The sequence below is a fragment of the Apteryx mantelli genome, chromosome 5 (genome assembly GCF_036417845.1).
Source record: "Apteryx mantelli isolate bAptMan1 chromosome 5, bAptMan1.hap1, whole genome shotgun sequence".
Lineage (NCBI taxonomy): Eukaryota > Metazoa > Chordata > Aves > Apterygiformes > Apterygidae > Apteryx > Apteryx mantelli.
The window spans coordinates 28,220,261-28,242,277 of NC_089982.1; the positions used below are offsets into that span (position 1 = coordinate 28,220,261).

The window sequence follows — 22,017 nt, forward strand, 5'->3', positions numbered from 1 at the left end:
CAATTCTAGAGGCCCCCCCCCAAAAAAAAAGCCCTCAAAAGTGGCCACTTTGGCCACAACTTTTTTTCTTCTTTTAAGCAAGGATGTCTCATTTGTGTTGCATTAATCTTGAAGAGTTAATTGCACCTTTAAATTGCAAAAAGATACCATTTTATGAGGTAATGGAGTCTTGCTATTTTTTCCTAGTGGAATGTCATATCTTTAAATGGTAGATGATAAAGTAAAAATCTTTAGAATGGTATTTTTGCTTGGTAGCTGCTAACATTTTGAGGCAGTTAATTTTTTGTCTATCTTCTTGATTGCTGTTTGTCTTGTATGGCTTTTTTATGTTGATCTTATTTACAGTTGGTTGGGCAGGGAAGTTACTTTATCTTAAACTGCCAGGTTCTGTGTCAGCTTGGCTGTAATGATAAGTTATATAATATGGAAGGGAGGTTTGTATAGTCTGTAGGCATGTAATTCCTCATGCAGAACTGTTACATGAATAAAATGCTACTATATTGTGCAAACCAGTAATTTGCAGTGTTGCCTGGTATGCTTGGACACTTCAACACAAGATAAAACATAGGATTTAAAAACTATGATATCTCATAACAAATGTTATTCTCTTGGTTTTGTGCAGAGTAAGTCAGCCTCTTTTTTAAATATGAATGTATTTTAAATATTGTGCTCTTAAAGGAAAAGTGAGCACTGAGTTTTGAATGGGACAGTCTGACTTGCAGTGCTAGAAAGTAGCAAGTGATGATACCAACTGGATGAAGAATTAAGTCTTATGCAACTTTGAAAGCTTTTATATCACTTTTAAGGTCCAGTCCATCCTATAAAATATATAGTAGGTCTGCTATTACCACAAAGTTAGCAAAACAAGTATCCACAAAAACTTCTCGAGCTGCCATGTTATTGGCCACCTTTAATCTTTGTTGCCCTGTGTAGTTAACTCTTCATTGGTTTCCTGCTTCTTCTCTGGTCTATTCAGGTTCCTGTATTGCAGCATTCCTAAAGTCCTGGCTGGCTACAGCCTTCCTTATCTTCTAACACTTCTATGAGAAAAAGAGGAAACAGGTTAATCCCCTTGCTTACCAGTGACTAGGTGGGGCCTCTCTACTTTCATTTATGATGTTCTTTACTTAGCTTCTGAGTCTTAGAAGCTTTATTTTGCTGTGCTTATCCCTCGATTCAGTACTGCAACAGTGGCACAGTACTGCTAGCATGCACTCATCCTCAGCAGCTGTGTCCTGTAGTAAAACAGAAGAGAAATAGTACTTCTATGACCACCATGACTAGTGCAGTTGAAGTAGTGAATAGTTATTGAGTGAAGCTTAGTAGTTTTTGTCTTTGAAGGAAAAAAAAATGAGTGAGGTTTTTTTGTTGTTTTTTTAAGTTCTCCCATGTGGAAGTGCTCCAACAGGAAGCACTTCTGTATGGATTCTGTAGTGTCTAGTAAAATATGAATTCTCACTGCAGTTCCTTTATTTAGCCACTGTAATTTGCCTATTTACAGGAAACTTGTATAAATTTATTAATTTTTGAAGCCTCTGTTCCCCTCTCAGATTTGGTTAAAATTAGCTAATAGCATTAAGCTGCTGGCTTTGCATATATGCATGTAGGTATACGTGTTTTTGAAGTCTTGGTTTCCTTGGAAAACCAAGCAACAGATATGAAAATTGTTTTGAACAGATAGTGTGATACTTGCTCTTGTTTTCAGGAGTGTAGATGTAAATATATACAAATACTAGTTAAACCACTGCCCTTTTTCCTAGTCAAAACTATTCATTAAGAACAGTTTCCTCCACTCCAAATAAATTTGTCACTGCAAATTGTCACTTTATTGGCATGTCCTCAATGTGCAACTTTATTGCCCCTGAATAAATTGAGCTCTTCATTGTAAAGAAAAATGCTTCCAAGAGTTTGAAAACTTTCTTTAAACTTAACCATTTCTACCTTTTTCCCTTTCTCAGTATAAAGTAAGAAAGAAGAAAGAATAATTAAGTCAGTTTTTGTACAAAAAAAATGAGATTCATTTGTGAATGTCTTTTTCCTATGTTATAAAAGGAGAATCTCATCCTTTCTTAACAATTTTTTGAACTTATATCTCCAATTATACAAATCTGCATTAAAGTGTCTATGTGATTTGCTTATAATAGCACAACAATTCCAATACATGTTTTCATTTCAAACCTATACCACAAAATGTCATTAATTTCCAAGTATCTTGAACAAAGCAAGCCCCTGGGAGGGTTTGCCTTTGAGTTAGACATGGGCCTCCACCGGGTGACAGGATCTCATCACCTCTGACTAAATAGCGCCCTCCTGGAAAAGGAGGCATCCAAGAGCCACTGCTGTGGTTCCAGATGGTTGAAGTGGTTGGTCTTGTAGAAGCTGGCTTCTATTCTTTTGAGTAGCTACTGTATCCACACTTCCAGAATTATCCTAATAATGCTTTCGTGCCTGAAGAAGTGTGAGCTCAGGTGGCTGGGTTTTTGTTTTGTGATTAAAAGGTAAACTCCATACAATCATTAAAGCAGAGAAGACTGTTGCCCCAAACAATGTATTTTGCTGATACAAAACTCTGGAAATGCAGTTATTTCTAAAACTGCTTGAAAAATACTTGATTAGTTTTATAAAAGCATGTTTAAGAAATTGCTTAGCTCATAAAATAGCCACCATCTCTTTATTTTGAAAGAAACTGAAGAAGAGGGGTAAAGCAGGGCCGAGCCTTACATCTGCTGTTTGAGAGACTGAATACAAGAAATGGGAGAGGGAAGGGTAATTTAAGAGGTGACATCTTGTGTTCAGCTGTGCAACCAAGGCAAATTTTGGGAGCACTGGGAGATGGCAGGGAGGAGACAGGAGGATTAATCTTATAGTACCAGTGGCTTTACTCATGCTGTGATCATAGCACTCCTGGGATAATACAGTGAAAGAAATGAGTATAACCTTGTAAACAAATCAGGCATAGTATGAGGGTGTATGCACTATTGCAAGATGACTTCTGGGGGATTTTTGGCTGAAGGTGAAAAGGTAGATGAAATACAGCACAATGGAGATGATAGCCACATGTGACTATGCCTAAGTATTTTTTTTAAATGTCAATTGGACATGTTCTTGAGGCTGTAGTATTACTGTCAGCATGTGCTGCTAGAAATACTGAACCAGAAATGTCTCATTTGCTACAATTAAATACATTAATTGGGGTACTGTATTTTGAGACCCCCCCATCATATCTGAAGTATGGGAAAGACCTATGAAATGCGCAAAGTCCTGTGAGCATTGCTTGAGGGCCTAAACCATCCTCAATGGGGTGTGCCCGTAGTGGGATGCAGGGTTACAGCTATTGCCTTTCACTGACATGCATTTTGTTGTTTTGTCTTCTGCACTCTCATACTGCTTGCCTTTATCACCAGTATTTTATTTCAGCCTTTATTAGCCAGTTTGAAAGTAGACTGATATAAAAAAATAACATCTTTGGTTTTAATGATTTTTTAAATTGATTCATGCATTCATGTTCTTGTAAATTAAAGCAACTATGGATTTTTTTTTTAGCAGCAGAGATGAATGCTGAGATGTTTTGTTTGTGTGTTGGAGGGGGCCATTTGAGTTGTTTTTCTTCCCCTACTCTCTAGTTGTCTTTGTGGTGCTGTTTGTTAAAGCATGGGTGACACCTAAATGGATTTAATTAATGCAAGCTCATTAATCAGAAAAGGACATCTAACAAATAGTAAGGGACATACTAACAAAGTAAATAGCATCTACTGTAGGAGGTCTGCTTCTTTGGAAATGAAAATTGTGCCTGTGTTGCTCAGGCTCGCATCAACTATCCCAGAGAAAATAGTGTAGGGGAAGTGGGGGCTGTGGCTTGCTTAGGTGACTGAAATAAAACTAAGTCGTCTTTTTTCTTTTTTTTTAATGTGGTAACCCTACTTCCAAACACTGTTACTTTATGAATATTAAAGCCTTTAAAAAAATGAAAAAAAAAATCCAAGTGTGCCAGTGACACACGTGGAGGAAGACATGCACCCCAGACACAAGGAATTAGTACTTCTTTTTCCAACCACGTGGACTTCCCTCGGTAATGCTAGCTGCTCCCTGGAGGGTAAGCTGGTGCTGTGCTGGTACCGCTGAGCGCAGGGGCTCATGGCTCCCTAGCAGCATGTGCTGCTTCTTCAAAGGGGAAAAAGAGGAATGAGGGACCCCAAAACTCCGCTTTTGGCAGGTGGCGCAGCGGGGGCGGCCCTGCGTGGCGGGCGCGAGGCGCGGCGCGGCCGTTGCAATGACGCGGGTAGGGGGCCGTTGCCCCGCGGCACGCTAACGGCCGCCGGGGCGGCGGGATGGGCTCGCCCTGCTGCGCGCTGGCCCCCCCGTTGTGAGGTCATAACGCACGGGAGCGCGCGGCGGCCCGGCCCCGCTCCGCCCCTTCCTCCGCGCCCGCCGCCCCTCCCCTCTGCCTTGCTGTTACGGCCGCCGCCCCCCTCCGCGCGGGCCGGGGCGGCGAAGGCGCAGCGGGCACGGGCGCGCCTCCGCCCTGCCGTCGCTCCCGGTGGCGGCGGGTCGGGGCACGCGGCTCGCTCGCTCGCTGGTTCCCCTTCCCCAGCCTCTGCGCCCCGGTTGCTTGGGGCAGGGGGGGCCTCTGAGGGAGGCGCTCGCTGAATGAGCCGCGGCGGCTGAGGGCAGGGCGCGCCGGCGTGGGGCGGGAGCGGCGTCGCGGCCGGGGAAGCTGACAGGGGATCCCCTGGTGCCCTGGGAGACGGGGCGGGGCGGCGGCGAGGAGAGGAGGCGAGTCCCCTGCTTTAGCTTCCCCGCGGCGCGTCGGCGCCCCGCTGCTGCCCCCGCGGCTTCCCCTCAGGGCAGGCCCCCCGCTGGGGGCGCCGCGGCATGTCCGCGGCGCAGGTGTCCGCGGCGCCCGCCGAGCAGCAAGCCTGGGGCGCCGAGAGCGGCGGCGGCGGCCTCGCTCCCGCTCGGCCCCCGGACTCGGAGGGGAGCCGGCGGCGAGAGCCCGGCTCGCCCCGCGGCAGGGAGGCCCCGGAGGAGAGGCAGGAGGAGAGGCGGCGGTGGCTGGTGCTGGAAGCTCCGCCGCCCAGGGAAAACCCTTGGACGCGGCGCAGACCCACTCAGGAGGACCTGTCCCCGCCTGCGGCCGACGGCCAGCTCATCCTGCAGGACCCAGGTGCGGGGCGGCCGCGTGCGGGGAGGTTGTGGGCTACTTGTTCTTTTATTTATTTCAAAACAAAGCGCGTGTCTGGGGGAAAGCGGCTCCGTCGTCCGCGGCGCACATGCGCTTTTCTTTTCTGGTGTTGTGGCGATGGGAGCCCGTTGCCCGTGCGAGGGGGCCCGGGGGCTCGTCCGCCCGCCCGCCCGCGGTATTTATTTCGAGGAGCCGACCCGAGAGCACGCTAGGTTTTTACATACATGGGCAGATCGGGAAAACAAGCGCGAAGAGGTGTGGTCTGGCCCCTGTCCTTTCCTCGGGGCCGGCGGGGTGGGGGGGGGGGGGGGAGACGGTTAACGGACGGTTAAGACGGGTGGGACCCCGCGCCGCGGGGTGCGGGCGCGGCCGTTACATAAAGACCGGTGTGGCGAACGAGGAGTTGTTTTGGTGGGGAAGGAGTTGCTGTCGGAGTTAATTAGGGTGAGCGAGCTGATGTGCTGATGGGAGCATGCTCGCCGCTCGCTTCCTGGGAGTTGCAGTTGGTTGCTTACCCCTGGTGGGGCGCAGATTACGAGCGCGGCCCACTGCCTGGCTCCGAGTTGTGGTACTGCCAAAAGAAGACTGCTAAGCTACTTGTTTTCCTTTACTTTCATTTAGAAATACTGCTAATCCCGTTTGCTTTGCTATAGATTTATTTTTATTTTTGCCTAACGATGTGCTAAGGCCCCCTGTAAAATCCATCGCTTGACTTTGCTTTTCAATTGATTTAGATATTAGAGGGTTTCAAAGTTTACGAAATCAGTTTGCTTGCTCTGAGGATTTGAACCATTTGTGTGGAAATAGATGCAGTGAGGGTAGCCATGGCATAATTTTCTGGCCCTTAATTGCTACATGTACAATAAAGCAACTTCATAGACTCATTACTGACTGAATAGATTGCTTTGCAAAATTGGTCACTGAAGACCTGACTTGAAATTACCAAGCCACGTACTTAGGCTAGTAAAGAGTTCCTAGAAGTTAGCAAGTTTTCAGCATATTGTTCTTGGCTAGAAGCAAATCACTGACCTCAAATACATAGTTCAGCTTGTGTTTTCTGAGAATTTCAATTTCAGCACTTGCTCCTGAAAGCACCTAACAAATCTTTTTGTGATCTGACAGTCACTTTTATCCTTGAATTAAATGTGTAATTCCTTACAAAGCAAATTATGTATATTTGCAGTTTCAAGTATATGGATTTTGCAAGCAGAGAAAACAGAATACTGATCTCAAGAACAGAATACTTAGCTGAAGATCAAACTTTTTTGCAACATGCTATATATAGTTGTCTTTATCTGTTTTGTTTGGAGTACTCACACACTCCTATTTATCCATTTGTGCATAGCTTCTACAACCCGGCTTGCTGGGCAGCAGCTTGTGGTCTTGTCCATACATGAAAGAAAACTTTTCACTCGTTTGGGTTGCTCACTTGCTTTGGCAGTAACAATACTGGTACATCAGAAGGATTGGGAAAACCTGTTTTTGTTGTATTAATACCTCTAGGCCCTAGTCAGGCCTAACTGAAAATACTTAAGACAAAAAACGCTTAAGGCAAAACACAAAAATAGTTGTTGAAGGAAGGAGAAGAGAGAAGGAAGACAGTGAGTTCATACACTGCATGTGTTATATGCTTAATTTGATGGTTTCAGAGAACTTTAAATTGTTGTTCACATTTATAAAGGTTGCACTTACTGTTTGTCAGGCTAACGTTAGTTGAGTGGTTGCACTGGACCATCTTTTTCAGTGGCAAGTGTATAATATAGCAAATGTAGGAGACTTTTTGCTTGTGAAGATATTGGTAAAGACATCAGTGAAGAACACATCAAGGTGTGTGTTTTGCTTTGTCCACCACTGAAAGCACCAGGAATGAGCCACCACTCTTGTTCTTGTAAAATAAAAAGAAGGTCATCTTTCCGGGCTGTTTGAAGGAAGGAATTACCATGTGCCTCCATCTGCAACAAGAGCTGTGTTTTCAAGTAACTAATTGCATATTGGCAAAGCGAAATCAGTCACACTGGGCCCTTATGGTTGCAGTAGTATGAAAATGAGTCATGTGAAATAATAAGTAGATGAGCAGCAATAGTGCTGGAGTAGAATGTAAAACTGTCCATAAAGGAGAAGGTAAAATGTAAAAGAATCTCACATCAAAGTGGTAACTTAATCCTGTTTTACATGTTGACCTTGGCTTCTTGAAACTTTCCTGACACATGCATGTATGGTATGTTCAGTGATAGTTACACACTTGAGAAGTTACTTCCACTCAGTCATCTTTTGACTCTTCGTTAAATGTGACTTTCATCTATGTTGGAGGCAAAACTGACTCTTGTCTTTGAAAGAAACTGTTACAGTCACCTAACACCAAAAGGAAAAAAGTAGTGTAAAAAGCTTAGCATTCTATTTTGGAGAAAGAAATTCTGTCACAAGCATTGTTAATACTACTTTTTTGTCTTATATGTTAGTAGGCATCAATAATGTCACAGTAAACCAAGCACGTAATGTAAACATATCTGAATTTTTCACGGTGTGTTTGTTAACATAGTTTTATGTTTGTTAACACAGTTTAATGTTTTGGAGTAAGCTTTTTATTAAAATTCTTTCTTTTAAATAGAATAATCTAACTTCAGAATTACACAGCTACTTTTACATCCTAATCTGCAGTTAGGTCTTGAAGAAAGACTTGTAGCAGTATGGAATTGCAAGTGAAATTAATGGGTTTCTATCTAATCACACTGGTCCTGAACACAGGAAGTTAGCTTTAGCATAGGCTCTCTAATGATTAAAGGTAGTACTTGTGTGTGTTTCTCCTCCTACGTTTCCCAGTAGTGCCTAACATAATAGAATATTACAGTAATTTTTCAGTTTTTCAAGTTGAAATTGTATGATTCAGAGTGGAATGGTTGCCACGAAGTTGTTCTATATAATCTTCTATCTAATCACTTTTTGCAAGGTGGCAAGATGAGCTTTTCTTTTTAACTGAGCCAACAGATGTGTATACACAGAAGCTGTGTAACAACCAGTGCTATTCCTCTATTCCTTCTCTTTCCTTTGAGTCTGTTTTTCCTTAGCTAGCTGTCAGTGCTGGGCTCTCAGTCAAGGTTAGTTATCCTTCCCCCATATAAATAAATTGCCCAGTATGAAATTGTTGAATTAATTTTATTACAAAAGTTCTCCTACTCATTTGGTGAAATCTAAGGTGCTGCCCTTTTTGTGAGCTTGTAAAAGAGAATCTAGATGACACGTTTTCTAGTCTTCATGGGATTTATATAGCTGATGTTGGTCTCTAATGATTCATTAGTTGATTATTCAAAAATAGTTTATGAAATGTATGAAAATATTCAATGAAGTAAAATATCCATGCTTCTCAAGTGGTTAAAATGAGTTTGCTTCCTAGCATGCTTGAATGATGTAGTTAATTAAGGTTACTGCACACTTCAGTCTTTTATATTGTGTTCAGTTTGTCTTACTTCACTGAATTTAATGCAGATATTGTCATGAGTTCTTGTGAATTCATTGAATGTTTAAATAGCAGCTGTGTGGTTGTGGGTTTTTTTTGTTTTTTGTTTTTTAAGAACTATCAAAAGGGAAAACATTGACAATTACCTCAACCCTGAATGCTTTAAAAACATACACTTTACGAATCGGCTTACAGCGTATATCATTTTGCATAGTACTTTCCTGTGATTTCTAAATTGAAGATCTGTTAAGAGAGAGAAATCCATCCTGCTGTCTAGGATCTAAGATACATTGCTGGCTCACTATGTTCTAGCACATGCTCCCGTTTAACCATGAAAGCTTTTGTAGAAATTGAGCCGCGGGTTGCAGCTTTCCATTAAGTAGCTAAAAAAAATATATATATATAAGATAAGAAATCAATCACATATTGGTTTTTTGTCCTATTTATTGTTCAGTGCTTCTAACACTGAACAACTGTTTCTGAATGGAAATATGTGGAAGGATACAGGTGAAATAAGTACCTTGGTTGAGTTTGTCAACTATTGTGAAGAAGTTGGTCAATCTAATGCAGTTTTGCTATAAACTGCTAAAAATGTTATAGGAAATAATGTCGGCACAGATTACTGTTTTGTTTGTTTTCCAGAATACTTGGGTCATAAAACTGTGATCTGCATTTAAATTATTTTATATTCCAAGGAATTATTTTCTCAAATTTAAAAGTCGTACAAATGTGAAAAATGTGAGGTTTGGGGGGTTTTCTTGGTTTTTGTTTTTTTATAAAAAGCGCATCTGTAGGAATCCATTTGGAGAAAAAACATGATGCTGGCAGATGACGTGGCAAATGTTGCAGGTAGATCAGGTTATTTTGGTGAGCTGAATTCACATATCTTATATGTAAATTGTATCTAGCTGTATTAATATAATTTGCAGTAAAATGTGGACTAAACACTAGTTCATGCTTATAGCATGCACAGGATATTTCAGGAAACAGATGAAGAGGGGTTTTGGAGTCACTGTAGGGCATGAGGGTGGGGCTCCTAGTGTGAAGCCATGATAAGGAAGATCAGTGAAGTCACTGGATGCAAAAGCGATAAGGAGATGATGTTATCCCTGTATGAAATGATAACAGTTCACTAGTGATTTTAGTCATGTCCAGTGTTTTAAGCTTGTCTTTCTATAAGATATGGAATAAGAGGTTTTCCAGGAAGAGCTGTGGCCATTTCGCTGTGTGAAAATATACGTTATGAGAACACAACTAAGATGACTGCTCTAGCTTACCAGGGGAAATTAAAAGGTGAATTAATCTGTCTAAATTCTAAATTAAAGCCTCCAAGAAAAATTGCTTGATATTAGGCAGTTTTCTTCTGTTTTTGTTTTCGTGGGGTTTTTTTTTTTTTGGTCTGTTTCTTGGGGAGAGTTCCTAATACAAAACCTAAAACACAATTAGATGGGTAGGGAAAAATTACACAGAAAAGAAAATTGGATTCACCTTCATGTACAGAAGGGTAATTGCCTATGTGTTAAAAAGACATAGTAACTTGAAATATACTCTTTTTTTCCCTAAAGATAAGAGTAGTTGACCCTAGATAATTAGGCCAAATAATGTTGCTAAATATGAGGGAAGTAGTTCTTTCCAAGTATTTTGTTAATTCCTTGCAGATATTACTAGTTGAAATATAATGGCCTCTGTTACTCAGGAGGTCAGATTGGATGATTATAAGGAGCTCAGGTCTTGGCTCAGAAAGGTTCTGAAAATATATACGAGTGCAACTTCATTGCAATTGCTCATGTTTATGACAAGTAGTTTTTGTATCTTGTTGAATCTGAGCATTAAAATGTGATATCCTTATTGTAGTTTTTATAGTTCTTTTTCACCTTTCCTTTTAATTTTGTTTCACTGGTTTGACTTGATTATGGGTGATATGGCTAAATTTCCTTTTGCGTTTGAGTGATTGCTTATAAATGGAAATTACTAGGAATTATGAGTATGTAATTGCTTCTACAGAGTTTTCATGCTTGCTTAGTGATAGGTTTCATAAATGAATGCTGTATTCTAAATATAGCTTTTTATAGGGTAACTGCTTTGTACATGTTTAATGTCCTCATTTTCTTTGTTAATTACTAGGTTAAAATACCAGCATTTTGAGATAGTCTTGACCTTACAGCTGCGCAAATGCTTAAATACAGTGTTATACAGTGTCCTGTACATCTAATTTTGAAGATACTTGTACACATTTTGAATGTGAGGTTTTCAGTGTTATGCCCTATTAAGTTATTGTATGGAAATATTCTTACAATAATTGACTTCAATGTTCATTAATGTTCAATGGCTTCAATACCAAGGCCACAAAAGCACCTTGGCATTATACAATAGATAGAATTGTTTAAGTGTACTTTCCTTATGTTTTTTAAATGCAGTCCCATTCTTTTTGTGAAAATATTTTTCTTCCTTTTCAGAACTACAGAATTCCACTAAAGTTATAAAAGTGTGGAAACCTAGGACGAGGAAATGCAGCAAGGTTTGTATTTGCCAGAAAAGGACGTTTAGCTATGAATTACCAGACTGCTGTGTTAGAGATCCCAGTTAATCTAACCTGTTAATCTGAATGGGCATTTAACTGTGCTGATAATGTGGTAGGAAAATGAAATAATTTCAAAGGAATATTTCTGGTTGTAAATGTTGACTGTGGTAAATGGGTGATATTATTAAAGTTAAAAGTTAGCAAGGTATTTTGAAGTTACAATGAGAAGTGTTATGTTCTGCCTTGATGATGGTTAATTTTGAAGACAGAGAAAAACCAAAAAAAGAGGGACATTTAAAACTGGAAGGAAAGCTAAAGTGGTATATTTGCAGGGAGGTAGGGAAAAGCACTTTTCACTTAAAAAAGGCATTTGGATTATATAAAACGTGAAGGGGTTACGCAGCAGCATTAGTGCTTGTGAACACAAGTGATGCTAGATTGGTTTTAGAACTTTCTTTACAAATTATGCTAATTATGTGCATGCCTGATGTTCTGTTATAAAATTATTTTTGTGACGGCAGGAGACACTGAATCCTTATACTGAAAAATTAATTTTCTAAAACTCTGTACAGACACCCCTTTTCAGAGCCACCCTTTGTTAGGTCTAATCACTGCTCAAAGCTCTCTCAAAAGCTAAAAGACTTTTAAAAGGGCAAATACCTTTAAATTGCCTAGGAAGTAACATGCAAGACAACATTTGATCTGAAAATTGTTCTATGTGTACTTAAATCATAAGTATCTGAATGTAGAATGTTTTGCTTGCTCACCATCTTTTTATGGTTATGCTCACTGAAATAAATTCTTCCTGAAGGCATTCTTTAGACAGTTGAAGTAATTACAAGCTAGGTAAGACTGTCTTCAGAACTTAAGTTATTGTTGTGTTGGACCTTGCTTTGGATGCAAATACAGTGAATAGTTGTTTCTATAGTTAATCGTTTTCTGTTTAAAAATGATGCTATATTTGATTTCTGTTGTATTTGTCAGTTTTTAAAAATTGCTACTTCTAGCAGTTCTGTTCAGAAGCATAGTCTTGCCATGAGTCATGACAGACTTCATCCATGCATTAAAAATAATTAAATCTAGTAACTGTTATAAACTGTTTATCGTCTTTGCAGGCTGGTGATTTCAATGATATCTCAAACTGGCCAACACCAAGTGAAATAGCAAACAATGAAGTAAGTGTACTTTGTTGTTATTATTTTTTTTAATCACATGGATTTTTCTGCTTAATCCAGTTCCCCAAAGAGTGTGCTTTGGGTATTCTAGGATTTCTGCAGAAATGCTGCTGATAATTCAAAATACAGGTCTGTGATTAACTGTACTGATCTGAGAATTTCTGACACCTCTGCACACACTCCCCCCCCCCCCCCCCCCCCCCGCAACCACACACACACTATTCACCATAAGTGGTGTTTATGGATGTGTAGATAAAGATGTGGAATATTTATTCCAATATTTTAAAACTTGTATTTCCCTTTTCCACTCTTTGGGAAGTTTGTGCATAGGCTAGAGGGGCTGTAACCTTTGGGGTTGCAAACCTGCTGCACTCCCTCGTGACTTGGCATGCTTAGTGCAAAGTTGTGTCAGGAGTTATCCTTACTCCATCCCCATTCCTCTTTCCCCCTCTCTGGATCTTTAGCTAATATCTGTTCCTTAATTCTCTTCTTTTGCCTTATCTCAAGTGATCAGTCCTCAATATATCTTACACCTCTTTTATGCTATTTTAGTTAAAAAAAAGCAACAAAACAAAAAAACTGAAACCACAGATTACTGCAAACTATGTGGTGTCATTTCAATCTTTGTTTCAGTTCCAACAGCATCTCTGTTACATTTTGATCATTTTTTTGGTGAGGGAAACCAGATTTGGGTTCAACAGGGTGTATTTTATAATTGAAAGCTTCCACGTGAAAACTGAGAAAGAGTATGTGTATATTAAAGTACCTCACATGATTAATTTGTCCTGCAGAATCAATTTCCAAAACCCTCCTCCCTCCATCATAGTAAGTCTTAACTTCAGTGTTTATATCAGCAACAAAACATCTCCAGATGTCTAACCAGGCCTTTGGTATTGCAGCTCAAAATCCTAGATGATTGTAGGTTTGACAGAACAGTATGATAGAGAATATTCTATTAGATAGAATTTGCCACTTGTAGTACCTTGTTTTACAGGATCTCAAAAAATCCTTGAGATTGTTAAAAGAATCTTTAAAATCTGAATAGATTATATACCAATAAATCAATGCTCGTTCAGTTCCTCAGATAACATTTAGAATGTTTTCAGTTTATGTGTATAGTCCATCAACAACTAGGATTTATATAAGATCCTTAAATTGACTCTTTTTTTTAGTATTTATGTGCTTCTCCATCATCAGTATTCCTATCAATTGTTAAGACGCTGAGGACTGAAGAGACTTCTCCTTCACAAGGGGACGGTGGTGATATATTTAACAATACCATGAGGGATGCATGTTGGTAGACTTGCAACCTAAAGCTGTAAGTTTATTGCATGGCATTAGAGTCGTATAACTCTGCTATGCAACAAACTCCTCATTAGAGCCATTTGTAACATAAGAAATAATTTCATCTGCGCTTTTTATACCTCAGATGTGAAATTCACAGCTTCTTCATTTTGTAAAGTCTAATAACTCAAAAATGCTGTTCCTGAAGATTGTATGATCAGTTCCACTGTCCAGTACTTTTCTCCATAACTTCCAGAGACATCTGTTGTAATAGGTGAGAAGTAGCCTTCTGTCCGCTGTGTGGAGAAATGCTGTAACAGTATCCAAAAATAATGATGTTCTCTAATATGTCCTGGTTCTCAGGAAAGGAGAGGGCTTGCTGAGCTTAGAATCAAGAGATTGAATGGCATTGAAAGGATTAAGTTTTATATCCTCTAATAATATTTTTAAAGGCTAATATTGATTTGTGACTGAGTCTAGAATATGCTCATTCTAGTATCTCTTTTTTTTTTGTTTCTTTGGGAATATTTAAGTTGGTGACTTACAAAACCATGCACTCCTGCCTTTCATATGCTTTGTCATGCTGCAGGTCTTCAACATGTACTTTACATATCTAAATTTGACATAAAAGCTAACAGTACCTTTTAGAAGTATCTGTACAGTGGCTGAAATATGTATGTAGTGTTCCATAAGAACATACATATGTGGTAGTGTCTGTCTGAAAAAGGCTAACAGTACTATTACTTTTAAGATTCTTTGCTTTACCAGATGGTCAAGATTGTATTGCATAGATGTTAATTAACCCCTTGTTGATTTATGGTGTGAAAATTGCAATATACAAATTCACGTAGGGCATGTTACACCAAATGATACGTAGTTTATATTTAATCTCAATAAATTTGTCTAGGGAAGGTTTTGCATTCAAATTAATTATGGCATAGTTGCAGTACCTACTGTATATATTCCAGCAAGGTCAAAGCAGTCTCCACAACATAGAAATCTTTGTTTGGTGAAAATGTCTGCAAAGTTTAATTTTGCAGGTAGATATTATATCCGATCCAAACAAAGTCTTTCACTGTTCATCTAAAATGCTGTTCATTTTGCTGTCTTTGAAACTTGTTATGCTACCAAATTTCCAGGAAAGGATAATCTTCAGGATGCTGGCACTACTCAAAGACAACCAGTAAATTCCATAAAAAAAAAAAATAATAAAAACTATAGACATATCACAGAATCACAGAATGGTTGAGGTTGGAAGGGACCTCTGGAGATCATCTAGTCCAACCCCCCTGCTCAGACAGGGTCGCCTAGAGCAACCTGTTCCAGTGCTCAGTCTCCCTCACAGTAAAGAAGTTTCTCCCTTATGTTCAGACGGAACTGCCTGTTTCAGTTTGTGCCCGTTGCCTCTTGACCTGCCACTGGGCACCGCAAACTTGCTGAGGGTGCACTCTGTACCTTCATCCAGGTCACTGATGAATAAGTTGAACAATACAGGACCCAGTATTGACCCCTGGGGGACACCGCTAGCTACAGGCCTCCAACTAGACTTTGCGCTGCTGACCACAACCCTCTGAGTGTTCTCAATCCACCTCACTGCCTGCTCACCTAGTCTGCACTTCCTGAGTTTGTCTGTGAGGATGTTATGGGAGGCAGTGTCAAAATGCTACCTGAAGTCAAGGTAGACAGCATCCACTGCTCTCCCCTCATCTACCCAGCCAGTCATTCCCTCATAGAAGGCTATCAGGTTTGTTAAGCATGATTTCCCCTTTGTGAATTTGTGCTCACTACTCCTGATCCCCTTCTTGTCCTTCATGTCCTTGGAAATGCTGTACAGGATTAGCTGCTCCATAACCTTCCCAGTGATCGAGGTGAAGCTGACTGGCCCGCAGTTCCCTGGATCCTCCTCCTTACCTTTTCTGAAGATTGGAGTGACGTGTCTAAATACTGAAATTCCAGAAATGCAGATCCAGAGGTTCTTAAAATTAAGCTGTTACACCTAAATTAACATTGCAAACATGCTGTTCACGTCTCTGATCTGCCCAAATACCTCTGCGTCCTCTGGTCTTTGGTTCATGTTCTGATTTAATGAAACAGAATTGACAGAGTTAAGACCCTTGGCTCCTTAAGGTTTACATGAACATTTGGCTTCTGGTGAGATTGTACAGCATCATGTGAGTTTCTGATTCATCATGCAGTGTTCTGTAAGCACAGCTTTTTAAAGATAGTCTGAATAGTAGTTATTAGTAAGTAACACTTTTTTTCTTTCCTATAAAATAAATTTCTATTTTGAAATATGATTATTGTGCATCCTGCAATTCTACATCTTCAGTTAAAAAAAGATATTTTTTTACTTGAATTCTTTTCATAGTCTTGCAGAACAAGTAGAGAATAGAAAACAGAAGTATTTAAAATGAGGCTTTACAAAGCAACACAGTTCTGAAAGCTCACCCTCTTGAAGAGGTTGAGATGAACTGATAATAAAGGCAAGGCATTTTTAATAGGTAAAGGGACTTTGTAACTTTTGCTGTCATCAGGAATACAATCAGAAATAATTATCAGCATCTTTTGCAGAGTAAGACCACAAACCACAGTAAGAAGCCAATAAACAGAAAAGAAAAGGAGGAGAAATCTGATAGAAAAAGCAATAATGAAATCAAAGACAACCTGGAGGCAAAGCCAGATGGTCCAGGAGACAGTATTAGCAAAGATGAAGCTCAAACTAATAATCAAAGGAAAAAAGGTCAGTCTGGGTGCTATGTATAATGCAGTACTACAGCAGTGATACAGTTACATTAATTCCAGTTGAATGACTTGATGAAACTTTTTGTTTTCCATTTTCTACATGATAACCGGATATTTTGTTTTGTATTAGGAAGCTTAAAACTGGCTTCCTTTCTTAGATTTTGGAGTGTTGCGTTTAATCAAACAGGAAGTTCTGGGGAAAAAGCAGCTCATGTCCTGCTGATGTGATGTGGAGCTCTGACAGACAAACTCTGGAAAATTTTAGCATAGTAGTTCAAACCATTACTGCCTTCCACCTCTTTATTCTACTAAATAAATTGCACTGTGTTCATTTAAGTTATTTTTTAAAGTATATTTTTGTTACCATGTCATCATTTTAATTTTAATATTTTACTGCTAACTTGCACATTAAAGAGATCTCTTAAAAACTAAGCTAAGGTTTTCATTTCCTCCTTATTCAATCTGTCATATTAAAAATAGGAATCAAACTTTGTATCTTATTTGGTCAATGAACTTGAGGAGACTGGATAGTTTAAGATAAAGCTGCCATCAGCTGTTTGTTTTGTGTTTCCCTGCCCATGTTTCTTCAGGTACTAAAGATCTTTGTTGTTCAGATTTGTTAATCTTGCTATGTGTGTGTTTTTTGTTTTTTGGTTGTTTTTAAGAAAAATTCTGTATTGCTTAATCAATGTAGCTTTTAATTTTTTCAATCTAAGTTGAAATTTACAAGTCAAACAGCTCAGGAATATAAGCTGTTTTCCCCCCCACTGTGGCTAACACATTTTATGCATTTATTATATTTCATGGCTACAAAAAGTATGGCACCTACAATACCTATGAAGTATAGAATAGCAAGCATCATCATTAAGATTATGGTCAGTAGATACTTTAGGTCAGCCTACAACAAAATAGAGCTTTGGTAGTTTTTTTGTTATACATGAATGAATTTAATCCGAGTATCTTGAGATAAAAATATTGTACCACTAAATGAGCTCTCAGGAAGATGTTCATGGTCTGTGATTGAAATCTTTGTTTTAGTGGTTAACCTGGTGTGTTGATTTTCACCTTTACATTTCATATGCAAGATGTGAGATTATTTATGTAAGTAACGAATTTACTATATGTGTGTATATATATAAAAAAAAATGTATTTTCAAATGTAAGCTCCATTACCAGGAATTTACAGCCATTTAAGTGTCAAATATATACACACACGCACATATATATTTGACACTTAAATGGCTGTAAATTCCTGGTAATGGAGCTTACATTTGAAAATACATTAAAATAAAAAAGCTCACCTTCAGTTAGTGTGTGTAAAGCTCAGGTAAAGTTATCTTTCAGTTTGAGATGTTCTTGTTTACTGTATTTCTTATTGTTTAGTCATTTGTGATATCTTAAAATTTTGACGTAGAAACTGGGAGAAGTTTAAAACTTTTGGACATAAACTGTTACTAGTTTTAGAAGAAGAATTATCTAGAATCTTTTAGAGAGCTGAATCCTCAAGTAATCCTACAGTTAAGAGCAATATTTATTTTTTTAAGGTAACAGGCAGAAATGGGTGCCACTTCATTTGGATGATGTAAAGCCAGATAGTCAAGAAGGACCAGGCTCTCGAACTAGCTCAAGATCTCAGCTGGAAACAAACAAGTTAATAGTATCTCATAACAACAGATGTAATGAGATGAGAAGTAAGTAGTTTTCAATCTCTTTGGTTCTTCTTAATTATGGCAAATGAAGGGTAACTTGAAACTTGTTGATTGAACATTAGCGTCAGCTCAAACAAAGCATAGTAGGGACCAGATATGCTGAAAGTGCTATGATGCTCTTCCCTCCCTGTTCCACCACCCTCATGGATAATACCACATAAGTAGGCATTAGATTGGCTGTTCGTGTTGAAACTTGACTTTGCCAACACTAGAAAAGCTAGCGTCAGTATTTGCCAATGACCTACATATATAAATAAATAAATTGTATTGTAGTTTAATAAATAAATGTTCCATTAGAAAGCTGTGTTTAAATACTTACTATCAGATTTTTTTGAACCTCTTAACAAACTTGTCAGAGTTGTAATGTCTCGGTTCTTGATTCTGCTGAGTAACTGAGCTTGGGAACAGTCTATCTTTACAGTGTGTGCTGATGCTCTGAACCAGAGCCTTGTATTTTTCTCCTCATAGCTACCTGCTGTGTCTTGGGCCACAGTTTCACAGTGCAGAAAGTTATGGTAATACCTTCATAACATGCCTGCTTTGTCCTGCTCTACTCCTGTTCCCACAGCTTGTTGCTACCAGCGCAATTGCTTATGGAACTTCACTGAATTTTGTTTTGGCAATTCTCCTGATGTTGTTTTTTCTTTTAAGTTGGACCAATTCCATCAGTTGTGGGTCTTGTTTCTCAGCATGGTCCCACCAAAAGTAATCACTAGCACAATGGAGGGGGAAATGGGCAACAGCTGGTACTGCTTCTGAATAATTCTGTATGGTAAAATAACATCTTTGGATGTTCTGAATGCTGTTTGTCAGAAGGCAGAAATCTTAGTCTGTGTGTAGCTCTTTTGTTTATATATTTGCATTTCAGTTTTAGAATTGCAATATGCATTAACAATTTAAGTGTTTGCTCAGCATAATAATTGGTGCTAGACACTACTGAGATCAGATTTGTGATATCATTTTAGGAATATTGGTACATAGGTTTGATCTGGGCATGCGAGGGATAGAAAGGGGACTGGAAATTTTTACTAGTGCATCACTTTTCTCCAGAATATATTTCTCAGGAATTCTATGATCAAATGAATGGAAACTTGTAGAATGAACTCTGCCTCAAGGCTGTAGTGATTCAAGACTAGTTCCAGTGTGAAAGAGTGTAAAATCTCTAAACAGCCAATGTTTCCAAAGAGCAGTAAATAAAAAAAAACTTGTTTCAGGCTTAAATACAACAGTAGTCCTTGAGGGACGCTTTGAGGCTAATCATATATTCTGCAGTGTCATTTCCTTCAACCTTTCTGAACATCCAAAAAGTGATGTATGCTTTTCTGTGGAATGTTTTATGGTTAATACCCAGGAATAAATATGAGATTACTCAGTTATACTGTGATATTTAATTATGATTGCAAGTATTATGCTTTTTTGTCTTAAAGATTGGTGTCGTGATAGAGACAAGAGAGATGATCATGACGAAGTGTGCAGCGTGAGAAGTGAGGGTGGCAGTGTTCGAGGGTCCTCCAGGGGCAGAGGAAGAGGACGAGGCAGAGGAAGAGGACGAGGCAGAGGAAACCCTAGAAGTATGCAAAGAAGTAGGTGTTTAGCAAAAATTTTAAAACTATTTAATATTAAGGTTTACACGTGAAATAGGAGTTGTCTCAAAAACTATATCCTGTTACTTTATGTAGTTAAGTAGCTTGAGATATTTTGAAATCAGATGCTGAATTCCAACAGTAAGTAGCAGTGTGTATCATGTGTATATCTTAAAATATTTGTATGCTGAACTTCAATATTTTTAATCATTTTTATTCTGTTTTCTTCTTTATTTTGAAGTAAACTTTGAATATTCAGTTGGTTGTCAGGAACTATATGGTGAAAGAACTGACCAACCATTTCAACCTGAGCTTAACACTAGTATGATGTATTATTATGATGATGGAACAGGAGTGCAAATGTATTCTGTGGATGAAGCACTTCTCAAAGAATATATTAAACGTCAAATGTAAGTAGACTGCTTAATGTACATATATTTTTAAAGAGATCCATTTAAGATAAAATAACTTATTTCAAACAGTGTTTAATCCTTATCATCCATATACTGATGAAGATTAAGACACTTCAATTTAACTTTTTGATTTGGCTATTACCAGTATATGTCTGTCTGAATTTATTCACTACGGAGGTGGAAAAAATGGGTGATTGGGAAGTAGAAATTTTAAGGAAGCTGTTCTGCATCTTGTGCTGTAGTCTGGCTCTAATTCATATACCTGCTTTATTTATGGTACCTAGCCCTCTTTTTATGTTGTCATGTGGCTGAGATTGGATATGCTTGTGTTTTTGAGTACTGTTAGTCTGTTTGCCTGTAAAGCTCTTTTCTGGGTAATGTAGCTAGAGGTTTCCCTTATTTGCTCTCAATTTCACTTTGAGAAGTCTTGTTAGTTTTATGTTTTCAGAGTGCTTCACCTGAAACAGCTAACTGAAAGGGAAAAGTTTTGCAATGATACTTGATTTTTCAATAATCTGAAATATTTGCTTTCTCGTGTACACCATTAGGGAATGAGAAAACATCTAGAAGACTGATTATCTCCATGAGGCGTGTCAAAAAAGGGCCTGGAACCCACTAGCTCATTTTAAAAAGACAGTTTCCACCACTGGCAGATGTTTCATCTTCTGTACTTGCAGTGGCATTTCTGTGATGCCTTTGTGGTGGTTTTTTATTGCCCTTGTATTCCATAAAGCAACTTGATTATTTTATTCTTGCTTCTTTTGTTACAGTTGACGCAAAAGGAAGAAAAAAGCCTCTTTAAGGGCAGAAAGTATCTGACATGTGGCTATCAACTTCAAAACTTCTATTGCAGTCTTTTTTGTTACTCTTGCTGCCAGGCCCCTATGAGACCTGACAGTGGACATGTACCCCCATGTCAGGATAATCGGCCTGCACTGTCCTCAGACAAGTGAGGGAGGAGCACAGACACTCCACTGTTGGCCAGATTTCTGGGCATGCAGTGTAGAATCCAGACCTTCTAAGGTAGGACATGATGATGTCCCCCTCTGCTGAGAAAATGTCAGTTACAGCATTGGTCACATCTGACTTCTGATTATATTTGTATTTTATTTTAGCAACAAGAGGTTGGCAGGTGTCAATAAAAGACTTAGCATGGCTGGTTACACAGAGTCATTGGTTGCTTATCTGATGGAGACTCCTAAGATGCTTGGATTATGTAGTTTGCTTTTCACGAGAGAGATTCTTGAGCAGGTTTAGAACATAACTTCACAGTTTTTATACTCCTTTTGAAAAAATGGTGGTTTTGTTACCTAGTCACTTCTTTTATCACATTAAGAAAGTGATGGGAAACCAAGTTTATTCATCAGTTGCCTATTACTAGCTTCAAAAAGGAGATGGTTTTGTCTGTCTTTCATAATTTGGTTATAAAATGTTGAAGTGAATATGTCAAAGAAGAAAGCAAATACAAAATAAAGCTACATAGAACTGCTAGCTCTCAGAGTTCCTTACAGAGTCCAAGATAAATGAGGATATGTTAGAGGAGTAAGATTGTTCTGAGTCCTAGTGTATTGATGAATTTTAGAACTGTTTACCAGCTTAATAGGAAAAATCTTGGAAACTGCATCCAACTGAATTGATTTGTAATTACAGTAAGCAAGACACTGTCAAGCAGTTTTTGTCCCAAGAACCAGCTTTTGATATGTGAAGAAAGAGGAATATTTGTATTACACTTAAAAATATCTTCAATGCTTTTAGTTACAGTTTGAAATAGTTGGCCTGAAAAGTGTCTCAGTGCTTAGGAACTCTTCAGTTTGTAACATACATACACAATAGAGTAGAACTCTATTGAATTCATCTTCTTAAAAAACAAACAAAACAAAATAAACTCTAGTTGTGCATTCAAGTCTGCATCAATTAAAAAATAAGTTAAAAGACTGGGGAAAATGAGAAAGAA

General features: G+C 38.7%; 1 protein-coding gene across 15 annotated transcripts in view; it reads left to right on the forward strand.

The window, feature by feature from the left end:
- Positions 1-4,720: 4,720 nt before the first annotated feature.
- LARP1B (La ribonucleoprotein 1B) overlaps positions 4,721-22,017 on the forward strand; it is a 35,515-nt gene continuing 18,218 nt past the window's right edge. For 5 of the 15 annotated variants that reach the window (XR_010884368.1, XR_010884369.1, XM_067297709.1 and 2 more), the window contains exons 1-7: positions 4,724-5,164; positions 11,093-11,154; positions 12,273-12,332; positions 16,176-16,356; positions 17,903-18,049; positions 19,495-19,650; positions 19,892-20,060. Coding sequence is in view for 13 of the 15 variants with exons in the window: in XM_067297709.1 (XP_067153810.1) it covers positions 4,873-5,164; positions 11,093-11,154; positions 12,273-12,332; positions 16,176-16,356; positions 17,903-18,049; positions 19,495-19,650; positions 19,892-20,060 (1,067 nt within the window). In the remaining 2 variants the exon portion in view is untranslated. Of the gene's footprint in view, positions 5,165-9,780; positions 9,930-11,092; positions 11,155-12,272; positions 12,333-13,586; positions 13,651-16,175; positions 16,357-17,902; positions 18,050-19,494; positions 19,651-19,891; positions 20,061-22,017 lie in introns of those variants that run through there. The other 10 variants (XM_067297711.1, XM_067297717.1, XM_067297712.1 and 7 more) reach the window with 8 other exon arrangements.